Source organism: Nuphar pumila, chromosome 1, assembly GCF_984573655.1.
Source record: "Nuphar pumila chromosome 1, dmNupPumi1.hap1.1, whole genome shotgun sequence".
Taxonomy (NCBI): Eukaryota; Viridiplantae; Streptophyta; class Magnoliopsida; order Nymphaeales; family Nymphaeaceae; genus Nuphar; species Nuphar pumila.
The window spans coordinates 16,016,776-16,033,918 of record NC_143249.1 but is presented as its reverse complement, the minus strand read 5'-3'; the positions used below and the strand labels follow the sequence as shown (position 1 = coordinate 16,033,918).

Here is a 17,143-nt window from a genome sequence, read left to right as displayed (position 1 = left end):
ATAAAAAATTATTGCTGGGGAGTACGTTGGAGACCATAAAAAACCCTAGTTTATGCAAAAATAGCCCTGGCGTATAGACATTTGATTTTTTAAAATCGAAGGATCACATTTAATGCTTGTACACAAATCTGCAAAAAAAAAAAAGCGTTGTATTCATCCCTAATATTGGTGATGTTTTGGCAAATCTGCATATAAGGAACATATTCACAATGACTTATTTGTAAATTTAATACCTTATTTGCGGTGATCATTTCAGAGTGAGAACTTTAAAAAAATTCACAAATGTTATATGTGCATATCTCCTTGGGAATCAATTACTGAAAGTGGTTCACACGGTATCTCACGAATGTCGTGTTGTATATGTGAATTTAGTACTTTATTTGCGATGGTCATTTCAGAGTAAAATTTCATGAAAATTCAAAACATGTTATATGTGCATATTGTCATATATTTGCGAATCTCCATGATGACTAGTTACTAAAAGAAGGTTCACACGATATCTCACGAATGTCGTACAATATATACGAATTTATTATGTTAATAGGTTTAAATTATATGAGGTACACAAATTTGGTTATGCGAACTTGGTGATGTCTACAAAAAAAATGTGCGAATCTATATTTTAGTGAAAGTTTGCGATATCAAGACAACCTATCGATATATCATGCGAATCTCAAGAGGTTCACTCATGTGAAGGGTAAAAAGGTTCTAAAAAAGTTGAACATTTACAAATTTGAACCAACAATTTTGGGGCATTTAAAGAAATGAGTCATTTTTGCCATACAATGTGGTCATTTTTCAAAATAAATTTGTTTAATTTTGTATTGGCGCTTGCCTCTCAATATTTGTTTTCAGCTAGTTTATTTTGTTCACACAAATCAAGAGACTTTTAAAAACCATCAAAACATTACAATTGCACTTATGACCACCAGCATTAAAGCGAATCAATCATTTGGATCAATATTTCTTTCGGTTCATTTGGACCCGGTAGGACCTGCAGGAACCATTGGTGCAGTGGGCCAATGGCCAGTTCATGAGCTACTTTCGAGACTCGGACCCATTAAGAACTCATCTGAAAGCCTGAAACCTAGCCTGTTAATAAATGGGCTAGGCTAATTTCAGGCTGGTTCATTCCAAACCTTGCGAGCCAATGTTTAACCTTTTAAAGCATTCAAAATATCTTATTTGCATTGTTTTAAATATCTTATTAGTTGCGTTTTAATTCATTTTTATACATTTAGCTGACATAAATGAAAGAAAAACAAAAACAATCAACTTTTCTCACGAGAATTTGGGTGCCATTATTTTGCCATTTAAAACTTTTTCAGTATGAAACCACGTGTTGGAGTTGGGCTATCTTTTTTTCTGCTACGTTTTTAAAAGGTGGAAGTTGGCACATAAGAGGGCTAGGGATGGCAGTAGACCGGGCCCGGCCCCACTCTGCCCCGTTTGGAATGGGGATGGAAGACATGAGATGGGGGATAAAGGCTAGTATGAAGGTTAAAATAAAAAACCATGCAAAGATGAAGGCGGGGATGGACTTACACTTTCCTTCGCCCACCCTACCCTGCCCCGCCTCGCCCCGCCCCATCCCTAATCTCCGTTAGTAAAATAACTAAAATATCTTTAGAGATGACAGTGATCCGGGGAGAAAGGGGCCCCCGCCTGGCTTTGCCCCGTTTGGATTGAGGATGGAGGACATAAAATGGGTACGAAGGTGGGGATGTAGGGCAGAATTTTGAGGTGGGGCGTGGGTGGAGACCTTGTCCCCCGCCTCCGCCCTGATCCACTGCCGTCCCTAAGGAGGGCAGGCTTGGTAGGCTGCAAACAGATATCCTATTCATGTTCGACATATATTTTTGGATGTGAATTTTTTAAGTAAAATCCAAAATTGGATTCGATAAGGTTCAGATCTGTTCAATCGGATCACTTTTAGTTTTAGATCGGGGTTGGATTCAAATAGCATTTTAAGTCCGATCTAAAGTTGATCAGAATCAAAATCTGACCTGAATGCATTTTTACTTGCAAATAGATTGTTTTGTTCTATTTTTTCTGAATGCAGTCTCACCACATGTATTTCAGATTCGGGGATCGGATTCAATCTAACATCCCCGAATCTGATTCGGATTTGAATCTACTGTTTGCATTTTAGATTCATATTCAAATATGACAAAATCCGGCCCCAATCTGACACGTTTGCACCCCTACAAGCGAGGAAGGAGGGCAATGATATATCCTTCCACCGCCAAGAGCGGGAGGTGTTAGCTGCCCTGTGAAGCCAGCCTCGCGTGGTTCCCTTCAATGTAGGACCCGACCCGACCCGACCTACCCCAGCCTTTGGACAGGGCACGCGGACTCAGCGAGGGAATCAAACCACCTTAATTTGCCCCATTCGGGTTGGTCCATTAGGCTTTTCTCGTGTTTTCTAGGCTCGGCCGGTGGAGGCCACACGTCACGGGTCGAATCCCCGAACTCGGACGGAATGCATGGGAGAATCCGATACCACCGAAAGTTTTCAAGAGCACAAACAGAATATTCGGCGTGTTCCTAATCTTCGCGACGCGTCCCCTTCTAAAAACCAACTTGTTCTCGTGTTCATTGCTGGTTTGGAGTACCCTCTCTCTCTCTCTCTCTCTCTGCTTCCTTCATTAAACAGCAACAAATTTCATTTTTTTCCAATCATGGGGGAGAATGGTATATATTTGTTCGATATATTGTGTTCGATAATTTCTCAATTCTTGGAAAGCTTCTTTTTTGCTTTATATTGAATTTATTTGGTTTTGATTTATTTTGTGATGTGCATGGTGGAACGGATAAAAAAAAAGATGAACTTGGTCAGTATTTGGCTGTGGCTATTGAAGCTGCAAAAGGAGCTGGAGACGTAAGAGATACTCTGTTTCCGCCAATTGTTTTTTTGGGTTCTTCTTATTGTTTTGATTGGTATCTTTATATATTGATTGATTGGTGGCGTTTTAGGTGATTCGGAAAGGGATTTACCAATCAAAGCACGTTGAGCATAAAGGCCAGGTAACTCTGTTAGTGAGTTATTCTGGGAGAATGAGCAATCTTGCGATTTGGGTTGTTTGTTGTTCTACTTTTACATGTTTGTCGTGCTTCTTAGAATATGATTCTTTTGTGGATTTAAGTGACTGGAAATTGACAGTGAATTGTTTCTTGAAAATGGGATTTTCTCTTATTAAATTTTTTTTGTTCCTTGTAATATGTTTTTTGATAAATCGCTTTTTGTTTGCTATTGTATCCACAACTGCTGATGTTTTTACAGTGTGGTTTTACTTGGGTATAATTTGATACTCGTTTTGAGTTTTCTTTTTTTTTTATTATTTTGATTTGCTGGCTTGTTTCTCTAGAATGAGATATTTTTTCAATGCATTTTTTTGCATGCATCCGTGCTTGAATTCAATTTTATTCTATAACTGAGAATCTCTTAATACAGACTTACAACAGCTTAAATTTTAGGTTATAATTTTATATGCCCCTTTATGTTGAGTTCTGTAAGAAATCTGATGGGATTAGTTTGCAACTAGAAAATTGGTTTACGTTCAGATTTGTGGCGACTAATTTATAGTAACTAGGATTTCAGTATTTTACCATCTTAGACTTTAGGAGTCCAATTTTTTTTCTTTTATAATTTTTTTTCTTGCTGGAAAGGTTTGGAAGTGCAAAGTCACTTGATTCCATATCTGGATACTTCGATATATCCTAATGAATTTCGCCTCTATGGGAATTGCTATTTTATTAGCTTGATCATTTATCTGGTTTAATGCTTTGTTAAACGTTTGGCTCTTTACAAAATACCACTTCTTGTACCAGTTATACCAAGTTTTTCATTGTTTGCACCTACCTTTTGGACTACCCTTATTGTTTTGTTTCTTTTCCCTTATCGTAGTCACTGATTTTTGCCTCATTTGTGTTCATTTTTCTTACTGAAGGTTGATCTGGTTACGGAAACTGATAAGGCCTGTGAGGAACTCATATTCAATCATCTCAAAAAGCATTTTCCGGATCATAAGGTTTGGCCTATGGTTATGTTTCCTGTTGGACGAACCAAAGTATAAAGCTATTATTGAACCACTGAAGCCTTGATATCATGATTGATCATTTTTTCTTCTCCTAGTTCATAGGTGAAGAAACTTCTGCATCACTTGGAGCTGCAGAACTGACTGACCAACCTACTTGGATAGTTGACCCTCTTGATGGAACAACCAATTTTGTTCATGGGTATGGATTCATCATCCTCTGGATCTTGTATTGTGCATCCCGAATGTTTTTGTCCAAAATCTCAAAAAATAGATAATATGTTCAAATCTGCAATTTGCTTGATGATTATCCTAATGATGAATTTGTGTTTAGGTTCCCGTTTGTTTGTGTATCAATTGGCCTTACAGTACAGAAGGTTCCTACTGTTGGTGTTGTATACAACCCAATAATGAATGAGGTAAGCATATGCTTGTTATGTTTTATATCAAAACTTTTCTACTGCTTAGTTTATCAAATGTTTCAGGCTTAAGAAGTTTAAAATGATGGTAGTTGCATGCAACCTGCAGTTTTTTGTTAATCAATAGCATTCTTTATTTGTGAAGATACTCTAGAGAATAATATTTGTAATTAGTAATTGATCTTCATAGTAATTGGTATCTCTCTCTCTCTCTCTCTGCAATAGAAGCTTGAAGTTAAAGACCTTTTACTCTTCACTTTGATATTATAATCATTATTTTGCTATACAAGTACAACAACAACAACAACAACAACAACAACAACAACTATGCCTTCATCCCAAAACAATTGGGGTCGGCGATATGAACCAAAAAATAAAATCATTCTGGGTCTTCCACATGAATCCTTCTCCTCCAATCATTTTTATCCAATGCCATGTCCTCGGTGAGGTTCAAAGCATTCATATCCTTTCCTATCATCTCCATCCAAATCTTCTTAGGCCTACCCCGACCTCTTTTAACTAATATATTTTTCCATTTCTCCATCCTTCTAACTGGAGCATCATTAGGCCTTCGCCGAATATGTCCAAACCATCGTAAACAATTCTCTTTCATCTTATTTTCAATGGATGTAATGCCTACCTTCTTACGTATCTCCTTGTTTCAAATCTTATCTTTTATTGTATTTTCATACATCCATCTAAGCATACGCATCTCAGCTATACTCATTTTTTGAATATGATGTCTCTTTGCAGCCCAACATTCCGTACCATATAGTAAAGCGGGCCTAATTGTCGTCCTATAAAACTTTTCCTTTAACCGCAATGGCATTCTACGATCGCACAACACTCCAGTTGCACTTTTCCATTTCATCCACCCAACCTTTATCCTATGATTTACATCTTCATCAATTTCTCCATACTTTTGAATGATAGATCCCAAATATTTGAAACAGTCATCCATCGATATTTCTTGCTCACCAAGCTTCACTACACTCCCATCACTACTTCGTTGCTTACTAAACCGACATTCCATATATTCTGTCTTACTCTTACTTAATTTAAAACCTCTTGCTTCCAATGTCTGTCTCCATAATTCTAACTTAGCATTAACCCCAACTCTAGACTCATCAATCAAAACAATATCATCAGCAAACAACATACACTACGACGCATTTTCTTGAATTGATCTCATAAGCTCATCCATCACTATAGCAAATAGGAGAGGGCTTAAAGCAGATCCTTAATGTAACCCAACCGTTATAGGAAAATTGGTTGTCACCCCTCCACAAGTGCGGACATTGGTTACTACTCCTTCGTACATATCTTTAATTATACTAATGTACTTGAGAGAAACACCTTTCTTCATCATTGTCTACCAGAGAACATCCCTAGGTACTCTATCGTATGCCTTCTCCAAATCAATAAAAACCATATGCAAAACCTTGTTCCTCTCTCTATATCTCTCAATAAGTTGTCTAAGAAGATGTATAGCTTCCATAGTTGATCTTCCAAGTATAAAACCAAATTGATTCTCCGATATCATGACAACCTTCCTCAACCTATACTCAATCACCCTCTCCCAAAGTTTCATAGTATGACTCATGAGTTTTATACCGTGATAGTTTGTGCAATCTTGTATATCATCCTTATTCTTATATAGAGTCTCCAAAGTACTCTTCCTCCACTCATTAGGCATCTTATTTGTCCTCCAAATCTTGTTAAAAAGATTTGTCAACCATTCTAAACCTTTCTCACCCAAGCATTTCCAAGCCTTGATAGGTATACCATCTGGGTCAACTGCCCTTCTTGATTTCATTTTGCTATACAAGTGCCTGACAAAAATGTATAGACCAATAGGGAGTTCACAATTGTAACTGACAATCATATATCAAAAAATATAACTTATGCTGTTTTATGATTTTATTTTTCTTCAAATATTTACACATGCTTATTTGTGAGTGATTGTTGTCTACTCGTCATCCTCCCGTTGGAAAAGTGATTCTTGAAGTGCAGTATATATTTTTCTCTTTTTTACATCAATATTTTACATGAACTTGCTCTCAATCTTGAATACCATAGATTGGCATGTTTCCCAAGGCGAAGCTCGATCATCGTGTAGGTCTCCAATAGGATTAAGAGCCTATCGGCTCTGATACCATGTAATGAAATATGAAAAATGTGTATGCGCCTATGTCATAGGGACTCTGCAAAACAGATGCCGCACCCGCGTCGACGCGACGCGACGCGGGATCGCGTGCGGGTGCGGCACCGGGTGCGGTCAACACGACCCTGGGTGCGGTCAACGCACCCAGGGTCATTTTTGTCCACAATTTTGGGCGAAAAAAAAAAAAAATTTCCCCCCGATGAAAAGGAGGAGGATTAGGGCAAAAAATTTTTTTTGCCCTAATCTCTCCTCTCTCTCCCCCTGAGCTCGAGCTCTCCCATCGCCGCCGCCCCCATCGCCGCCGCCCCCAGCTCCGCCTCCCAGGCTCCTCCTCTCGGCTCCTCCTCTCCTTTCGCAGGTATGTCTCTCACTCTCTTCTTGGGTCGGCTGGGGAGGGGCCGAGCACCCCCCCCCCCCTCCCCCCCCTCTCTCGGTCTCTTGTTGGGTCGGCAGGGGAGGGGCTGAGCCTCCCCTGCTCCCTCGTTTTTCGGCACAGGAGGGGCCGAGCCCCTCCCTTTTATGTTTTTCTTTTTTGGGTCGACAGGGGAGGGGCCGAGCCCCTCCCCTTTATGTTTTTCGTTTTTGGGTCGACAGGGGAGGGGCCGAGCCCCTCCCCTTTATTTAAATGTTATAAACTGTTGAATGGTATCTAGTAAGTCATCCACTGTTGAATGTTGCGTATGTGTCTTGAAGCATGGCAACAATGGAAGTAATCTTATTCACTGCTCTTCTTCATTTTTATTTTGCGTGGTGGGACTAGGCGCTTGCTATTAGAAGCTCCTTGCCTGGAGGGTTAGCACAGAATTGATGTTCTGGTTCAATCTGTTTTTAAAACCTGCAAGTAATGGGTCAACTGTCAATGTCTTGACCACTAAATGAATGTCTGCTTGATTTAATGGATGCTTAAATGAAACCACTTGCATGCCTGATTCCAGGTAAGGTCACTAGTACCCATCAAGAAGATTAGTGACATTCATATTCCTCTCCTTTAAGAGCTTTTATTTTCTAGAAGATGCCTTTACATTCATGGAGAAGCATGGTGAAAGTCCTGATTTAGCTTAATCTTAAACCGAGTTTTTCGTTCATTTCCATGAAGAAGTTCATTGAGTGGTATAGACTGCTAATTATCTAGAATATAACACATGGATTGGTGACAATGACTAAGAAACAGTGGTCCATTTCCATACTGCACCTAGATGAAACCTAGGAGATCATGAAAAATTAAAATAAATTATTGTGCCTTATAACATTTAAATAATTTAAAATAAATGTTAAACTGTTAAAACTTCAAAATTATATATATATAATTTTTTTTTTACATTTTTGCCCCTGCCGCACCCGCACCCGCACCCGGTTTTTTTGGAAGTGCCGAATCCCCGCACCCGCACCCGCACCCATGTGACATAGGTATGTGCACACAAGTTCACTAAAGGGACATACACAAATGCCACTCAGGGATAGGGAGAAGCACACAAGGCACTAGAGGGCTGCACTCAAATATAATAATATATTTTTATTAATACTCAAAGGTGCTCAAGAGAAGCATACTTGAGTGTGGGAGGGGGGGAGGGGGACTTGCCCCATATATATACAAAATGAGAATAGAGGAAGAGAGAGCTAGCCGCTGGGGCTAGTCCCAATGGCTAGCTATTAATGTCCTAAATGCCCCTTTTAAAAGGGGCAAAATACAAAAAAGGAAAACAGAAAAAATAAAAATCATCTTCAGTGTGTGCATGTGTCCACATGCACGCTCATGTGCATGTGTGTGACCACTGCACCCGCTTCTTTTGAAAATCATGCATGTCATACCATCATATCCATACCCATATCCATGTGACAGGGTTTTAGTGTTTTCTTTTTGCTCATCAATGTCCTCTTTATTGATCTACTGTAGGTGCTAGTTTTTCATCCAGAAATATGTGGGATTCTAACTTCTGGAGTATAACTAAAGCAAAAAATATTGCATTAATATTTCTTTACAGCTCTTTACTGCTATTTGTGGACGAGGAGCTTTTCTCAATGGCAGCCCAATAAAAGGTACCTGTGGTCTTTACAGATGGATGAATATTTATAACAAAATTGTTACATGTGAACATCCTCTTTCGGTGTACTGCTCTCACAGTGCAATAAAGAGATAATGTTTTGTGTTTATGGCCAACAGCATCCTCTCAAACTGAATTGGTGAAGTCGCTCCTTGCAACTGAGGTAGGAAAATATCATTGTGATTGTTAAGCATCTAGGTGCAGTATTGTCATTAGCCTTCATTGCAACTGCTTAAACTGTGTTCCGAGTATTCTTGTGTCCATTCCATGCTTGCAAGATGAGTTATGAGTTACGACTCACTTGTTTGTGGTTTTAATACATTTATCAACAAAGTGGATTGTTTCTGCTACTGGTTTTTTTATTCTCCTTTTAATATTTAAAACTTCAACATTTGTATGGGATGGCTAGAGCATGATAACCTACTAATCTGCGATTATTGCATTATGATTGCATTGCTTTTGCTGTTAATTATATTTCAGTGATTTGCAAAACCAAAATTTTCAATGATCTGCATAAATGAATTTACCTAGACTTGGTCACATAAAACTTTTAGATTTTTAGCGAAGGTCAATCATCTAAGGTGGTTAATTATGAGGTGTTGCACAAAATAGGATGGAGCTTCTTTCCGGCATTTTGAAAAAAACAATCAATGAGACTAAGAAAACCCAAGGAAGCTCCTTGACAATTTTTGAGCTAACAAAATTGACGTTTCCACTAACATTACAAAGTGCTAAATCCTGTTGGATTCTTTTCCCTATTCACTATGCTGACTATTGGATCTTTTTTTCCTGTTTTAGGTATTACACCATTTGTTAGATACTTTTGGTATTTTATGTCATTGTTTTTTGTGTTATATTTGTAATAACAATAGCGAAAAAATATAGAACCAATGCCACTAAGGGCTTACAAGATCACAATCACAATATGCACAAGCACAAGTCCGCTAAGGGACAATACAATAGTCAACAAAGGGCAATACAAAAGGATAAAAGAATGTATTCAATTTATTGAGAAAATGCTTTAGTAAAAACATAAGGGAATAGGGAAAAACACCCCTATTTATACAACAAAAAGAGAGAGTGGGAGGCCATTGGGGTCTCTCACATAGAGACTATGGGAGCCCGCAAAGGTTACATTTGTGACCATTGGGGAGCCCCAACGTCTCTATGGTCTTATGACCATAGAGTCCTCAATGACTATTAAATTACAAAACAAAACAAAAAATAAAAAAAATAAAAAAAATAACTGTTTTATAGAAACAATTATTTATTATATATGTGAAAAGATAGAAATGCCCCTAATGGGCATTGGATATTATAAAACTGAATATATATATATATATATATATATATATATATATATATATATATATATATATATTAATACATATATTTTAACAACCCCCCCTCAAACTTACGGTGAAGTGACTGAAAGTTTGCTAATGAGAAAAAGAAATCGAGATGCAGAAATAGCTTTGGTGAAGAAATCGACGAGTTGATATTTGGATGTGACATATGACAACATAATAGTTAATCTCAGGTACTCATCATGTACATAATGACAATCCATCTCTATATGCTTTGTTTGCTCATGGAAGGTGTGGTTACTTGCAATGTAGATTGTACTCTTATTGTCGCAACACATCTTTGAGCATTTTGAGATGATGACACCCATATCTTTTCCATTGTGGTTCTAGCCATTGCACGATATTCTGCTTCGATTGAAGATAATGATACTTTTTGCTACTTCTTGCACCTCCACGATATTCGATAATCTCCTAAAAAGACACAAAAACCTATGGTTGAGATTTTATCATTGAGATTTCGTCCATAATCAACATCAATATAAGCAAGCAACTCTAGGAGGGAAGATGAAGATAAGAAAACTCCCTTTGTTATGGTGTTTTTAATATATCTGATGATTCTTAACACAACACTCGTGCATAGTTGTTGGAGTATGCTGAAACTGTCTGACAACATGAATTGCATGAGCTATATCAGGCCTGATGATTGACAAGTAGGTGAGTGACCTGATGATTGACAAGTAGGTGAGTGACCTGATTAATTGACGATAAGGTGTAAGATCTTCAAGGAGAGTCCCATCTTCAAGTCTTAACTTAGCATTGATCACTTCAAGAGTTTCTACTTTCTTGTCATTTGATATGCCAGACTTAGTATAAATATAAGCAACAAGCTTCATTTGAGACAAAATGTATCCTCTGGGAGAATAAGCAACTTCAATGCCTAGAAAATATCTAAAAGAACCCAAGTCAGACATGTCAATTTTTTTTTTCAAAACATTTTTAATATCAATAACTCCCCTCTTGTCACTTCCAGTGATTATCATATCATCTACATAAAGTAAAAGTATCACCGCTTTAGAACCTATACTTTTAACAAAAAGAGCAGTGTCAGTATAGCAAGTGTGAAAACCCAAAAGAAACATAATACTGCTAAATCTATCATACTAGGCCTTTGGAGCCTATTTAAGACTATAGAAAGCTTTTTTAACTCTTAAGAATTTTTTCATTTTCAATACTAAATCCTGGCGGAGGATCCGTATAAACCTCATTGTTTAATTCTCTATTAAAAAATTTATTTTTAATATCAAGTTGATATATGGGTCATTTTTGAATGGATGCAACTGCTATGAGGGTCATGACATTGGTTATCCTAGCTACTGGTGCAAAGGTTTATCTTTCTAGGATTCCATCGCTCTTGGTTTTAACCTTAAAAACCCATCTACATCGTATAAATTTCTTTCCTAAATATAATGAAGTTATCTTTCAAGTTTTTGCCTTTTTTAGAGCATCTAATTCTAAATTCATTGCTTCACCCCATTGTGAAAGGTTTTTAGTTTTATTATAGTGTGATGGTTCAAAATATGAATGTAAGGCTATTAAATAAGCTCTATAATTTGGTGTCAAAGTATCATATGATACAGACCTATTAAGAGGAATAGAGACACAATTGGATATTCTAAGTGGAGTTTCTTCCATAGAGGAATCATAAGTATATTTTTCTAAGGCACTTGGAAGGTTTCTTTGCTCATGCCAGTATACACTTGTATTGGTTTATCAATAATATTATCATTACTTGATTTAATATTTTCAACATTAAAGTGCCCATCATTATCACCATTATCACTCAATGAATTATCATTCAAAGAAACATCACGAGAGGTTAATTCTTCTTGTGGTAAGAAATCAAATAAGAAGTTGTAATTTACTTTCTCTTTTTCCTTAGTCATCTCAAGTCCATTTTCATTTTCTAAAAAAGTCACATCCTTAGAAGCATAAAGTTTGTTATTCTTAAAGTCAAAACATCTAAAGCCTTTTTTATTTTCTCCATAATCTATGAAGGCACATTCAATGGCTTTTGGAGATAATTTATCTCTTTTATGCAAAAGGACAAAACATTTGCAACCGAAGATTCTCAAACGTTTATAATTGGAAGTTCTTTAAATTAGTTTTTCATACGAAGAAACATTTTGAAGAGATGATGAGGGCATTCTATTTATCAAATAAGTTGATGTTAGAATGACCTCGGCACAAAAACTTTTTGGAACATTTTTAGAGATAAGGTCGTAGCAGTTTCCATAATATGTCTATGTTTTCTTTGGGCTAGTACATTTTGTTGAGGAGTCCTTGGACAAGATTTTTGATGATAAATCTTATTTTTTTTTAAATAATTTTGAAATTCATTTGATAGGTATTCACCAACCGAGTCGGATCTAAGGATGAAAATATTGCTTTCATTTTTAATAATCATATAAAATTCTTTAAAGTAAGAAAATACATCAGATTTGAGATTAAGGAAGTAAATCCATACATATCTAGTAAATCATTAATAAATGTAACATAATGAGTATCCTCTTTTTTATATGACCGGAGAAGGCCTCCTAACATCCGAATGCACTAATTCAAAAGGTCTTTTAGAGACAAATGTTGTATTTGAAAATGTAATAGCTTTTATTTTTCCAAATATACAATCCTTGCAAATTAAATCTTTTTTATTATAAAAAATTTTCCCAAAAAGGAAAAAATACATCTTTGAATAGCTTGGATGTCCAAGTCTTTTGTGCCAAGTTTCAATGTCTTTATCTTAGACATAATTACAAAATGGTTTTGAGGGGAGATTCAAAGAGTCCATGAAGTAGAGGTCTCCTCTCCTATGGCCTTGCCCAATCCGCTTACCGGACCAGAAATCCTGCACGAAGCCTTTAGATGAGAAGGAGATTTCACATTCATGATCGATTATTTGAAAAACCGAAAAAAGATTTAAATTTAATTTTGGAACAACTCTAATTTTTGAACCACAAAATTTTTGAGAAGAATCTAAAGTTCCAATACTTTTAATTTGCAAGGATGTTTTATCGGCAATGGAGACAATTTTTTTTTGAATTAGTTTATAAATCAGATAGACAATTTTCATGTGGAGTCATATGAAAATGAGCTTCCGAGTCAAGAATCCAATAACACATGCCGGGAGGAGAGGATGGTGCTATCGTGCCCCCCTGAAGTTGATGGAGATTTATTGGAGTGCCTTCGATAGTTGAGTAAGTGAAAGAGTGTCTCCTTTTCTAGTGAATTCTTCTATCATTAGAGTGGTCTCCTCAATGAAAACTACCTTATTTTTGGAGATCTTATTGAGCTTGGGACAATTAGGCCTTATGTGTGGTTCATGGCAATGGTGGCAAATAACTTTCCTATATCCACCATTATAGTTATTTTGCCTCTAAAAGTGTGGACGCTTATAAGATTTCATATGGTTGTCGGTTTTAGATACGGCTAACACTTCATCTCCCCCTTTAACCACACTGAGATGAGTTTTCTCGTGACAAACCTTGGCAACCACATCTTTCAAAGGAGGAGGTTTATATCTATGAAGAAGAGAGGATCTAACTTGCTCAAATTCGGGCCTAAGCACTGTAAAAATTAAAAAAAAATGTTCTTTTTTCATTTTTTTCTCTTCTTAGTTCCTCATCTTCGCTAGCAACCCATTTGGGTTCAAGAAGAGTTAGTTCATCCTATAATGGACCTAGAGAACTAAAATAATCATGAACACTCATTTCACATTGTTTGATGATTCATATTTTTTTTTTCAAGAAAAATTATCTTGCAAGGTTCTTTTGGGTATACGTACTCTTCATAAAGAACCATGCCTCATTGGCTTTACGAAATTTGGCAATGTTGACACATATCTTGAGCTCAACATTATTTATAAACCATGCAAGAATTTTAGCATGGTTACTTTTTCAATCGTCTACCTTAATTTGGTGATCTTAAATAGCTTTCATACGTGCATCACCTTCCAAGGCTTTCTTTTGATCTCCTTTTCTTTTAGACAGCTTGAGTTAAGGCTTCGGGATAGTGCCCATCACATATTCCCAATGTTTTTTGCCTTTGAGGTTAATTTTCATTATGGATGTCCACACTACGTAGTTGGAGCCATTTAGCTTGAAGAATAAATCGATCTTTTGTTCATTCTCCATCTTGAGTGATTGAAGAGAGAGGGAGAAAGAAAACAAAGAGCGTGAAAGAATATTTTCACTTGAGTCACTACGAGTACTACAAACACTTGATGATGTTTCCCACAAGACTAAGAGTTAGGGCTTCGATACCATGTGATGAAAATAACGAAAAAATATAAAACCAATGCCACTAAGGGCTTACAAGCTTACAATCACAATGTGAACAAGCACAAGTCCACTAAAGGACAATACAATAGCCAACAAAGGGCAACACAAAAGGATAAAAAAATGTATTCAATTTATTGAGAAAATGCTTTAGTAAAAGTATAAGAGAATAGGGGAAAAACATCCCTATTTATACAAGAAAAAGAGAGTGGGAGTCCATTGAGGGCTCCCACATAGGGACGTTGGGGAGCCCCAACATCTCTATGGTCTTATGACCATAGAGCCCTTAATGGCTTTATTAATTAAATTATAAAACAAAACAAAAAATAAAAGAAATAAAAAAGAAACAACTGTTTTATAAAAACAATTATTTATTACATTTGTGAAAAGACAGAAATGGCCCTAATGGGCATTAGCTATTATAAAACTGACATATATTTTAACAATATTATGAGTTAGAACTTCTATATTCCAATTTAATTGTTTGTTACTTAGTTACCTAATCAATATATTGTCTCCTATAGGTATGTGATATTGTAATATCTTCTTGTTTGCTGAGCATGTCTTGGATTATGAATTTTGATCATCTTTGCCCTTGATCTCATGTGTTCAATTTTTTTTGTTATGGATTTATCCTGTTACATTATTTCCATACAATGTGCAAATGTGTATGCGTGCATGTGTTTTGTTTAAAACTCCAATAACATTTAAGCAATTTAATGTTCTATTTTATTAGAAAAATGTTTGATTTGATAGCAAGGCATGCCTCTTGAAGACACGTCCTGTTATATATGGTGTTTTTCCTAGGGGACCTAGCCTAATTCTGAACTCTTCTGGCTTGGCTTCCCAGTGCAGTTTTATATGCCCTCTCCTGGTTATTGCTTGTGAAGTCTTTGCTATGATTCTCAAGTTTTTAGAAATCTCTTTGAGGGAGAAAAAGGAGGGCTTAGTTCTCCCACAAATGTTTTCCATCTATTATAATTAATGTGTTTTATCCTTGATAGTTTTAGATATTTTGGACAAGCACTAACCTGAACTTTTGGCTTGTCCTCAATTAACTGAGTAGGTTGGCACAAAACGTGATCGAGTTACCGTGGACGCTACAACAGATAGGATCAACAAACTGCTTTTCAAGGTTTCTGAGCTTGTTCAATATGTTGTTCAGTAAATTGATTCTGTTCATCCTTGTAAGTTGTAACTTCTCATTGTTGTGATATAAAGATTCGTTCTTTGAGAATGGGTGGATCCTGTGCTCTGAATCTCTGTGGTGTTGCATGTGGGCGTCTTGATATCTTTTATGAACTTGGTTTTGGTGGGCCTTGGTAAGATTTCAAGTTATATATTCTGATACTTCAGTATGAAGAATTTGTGATTATCTACAATGTTGATTTGAACTGCTATACGTAGGGATGTAGCTGCTGGGGCTCTGATGGTTCAAGAAGCAGGTGGCTGTGTCTTCGATCCGTAAGCATTTCATTAATATTTTCTGAATTTTGGCCTTTTTTTCATTGTCTTGATATGACTGATGTTCTCCATGATGCAGAATAGGTTTTAGCAGTCATCATTGTTGGTTGCAAAATTTGATATCAGTTATTCTCTTTCAGATCAGGAGCTGATTTTGATATTGTGTCTCAGAGAGTTGCTGCATCTAATGCACATTTAAAGGATCTCTTTGTTGATGCTTTAAGGGAAGCTGCATGATTATTTCTCGACACCTTATCTCTCTTGCAGGTTCTTCCATGATTTGAGAACCATTGATGACAGTAGGTTTTTCTGGTGCTCTTATCTGCAATGAGCAATAATTTTTGTTGCTTTTATGGTGAACTTCCAGTCTTTTTCAGTCCGTGAATATCAGTTAATACACATTCTGATTCTTAATTGCCAAAAACATTAGCCTATTTATTTTAGGTTTTGGCAGCATAAATCTTATTATGTATGCAGAACTTTTAGATTTGATGTCACATTTTGGGTCAAATTTCTTTTTGTGCAGTTTTAGCATCATGTAATCAACTTTAAGATCTCCACTGTATGGAGATTGGAGATTGGTGATACACAACCTGCATATCTTTTTCTGCTGGCCCTTTATTATGATGCATTAGAGGTGCATTCAAGTGCAAATATAGTGCTTAAATCATGCTGCAAAACGAATTTCTCCAATACCTTTGGATTGGTCTCCCGCATAAACCAGTGGACTCTCTCTGTCTCTGTCATGGGCATCTCAGTCGAACCTATTAGAGGGTGTTTATTTGGACCTTTCAAACATATTATAGATAACACGTGATAATTATCATGCCTTTGAAAGTTTTAGCTGTTTGTTAAGTTCTTACCAGCTCACGCTCGTGTTGGCATGTTTTTTTACTGTAAAATGTGGATGGGACATTTGGGTTTTATTCTCTATTTTAAAGGTCGTTTAAGAAGTGTTAAGGGCTCAGCCTCATAAGCCTTGGAGGCCTAGGCCTCTTAATGGGATGTGAGGGCCGCACCTCTTTCCCTCGAAGGCCTAAGTTTCTGTATGAGACTTAAGCCTTGTATGAGAAGCATGGGCGGCGGGCCTTTGTGGAATTAGCCTTTTTGGTAGTAATCCTCTCTTACTCCAAATAGTTTTTTTCTAGTCTAAAAACATTAATTTTGGTCGGAATTGACTCTTTGGCATTTTTTTGTTCAATTGATATTTAAGTCTGGAAAAGCAAAAATTATCAATCCATTTATACCACGAAAAAGTAAATGATAAAAGTAATAAATGTAATGAATATATATATATATATATAGTAATGCGTTCCTTAGGCCCCTTCAAAAATCATAGTTTAAAGTATTTTTTCTCACGTCTAACACCATATATATGA

The 17,143-nt window shown here is 36.5% G+C and overlaps 1 protein-coding gene across 2 annotated transcripts; it reads left to right on the top strand.

The window, feature by feature from the left end:
- The first annotated feature begins 2,536 nt into the window (after nt 1-2,536).
- On the top strand, nt 2,537-16,256 carry LOC149848119 (inositol-phosphate phosphatase-like). 2 transcript variants are annotated; one of them, XM_090020207.1, is made up of 12 exons: nt 2,537-2,694; nt 2,826-2,881; nt 2,977-3,027; nt 3,951-4,031; nt 4,136-4,239; nt 4,372-4,456; nt 8,603-8,657; nt 8,782-8,825; nt 15,367-15,435; nt 15,522-15,622; nt 15,708-15,764; nt 15,905-16,256. In XM_090020207.1, exons 1-12 carry the CDS (start codon nt 2,682-2,684, stop codon nt 15,999-16,001), a joined length of 813 nt encoding a protein of 270 aa, XP_089876333.1. In that variant the 5' UTR covers nt 2,537-2,681; the 3' UTR covers nt 16,002-16,256. The 2 variants fall into 2 exon arrangements, with proteins under 2 accessions (XP_089876333.1, XP_089876271.1); XM_090020145.1 differs by lacking the exons at nt 8,603-8,657; nt 8,782-8,825 and having other exon boundaries at nt 2,572-2,694; nt 15,905-16,224.
- The last annotated feature ends 887 nt before the right edge of the window (nt 16,257-17,143 follow it).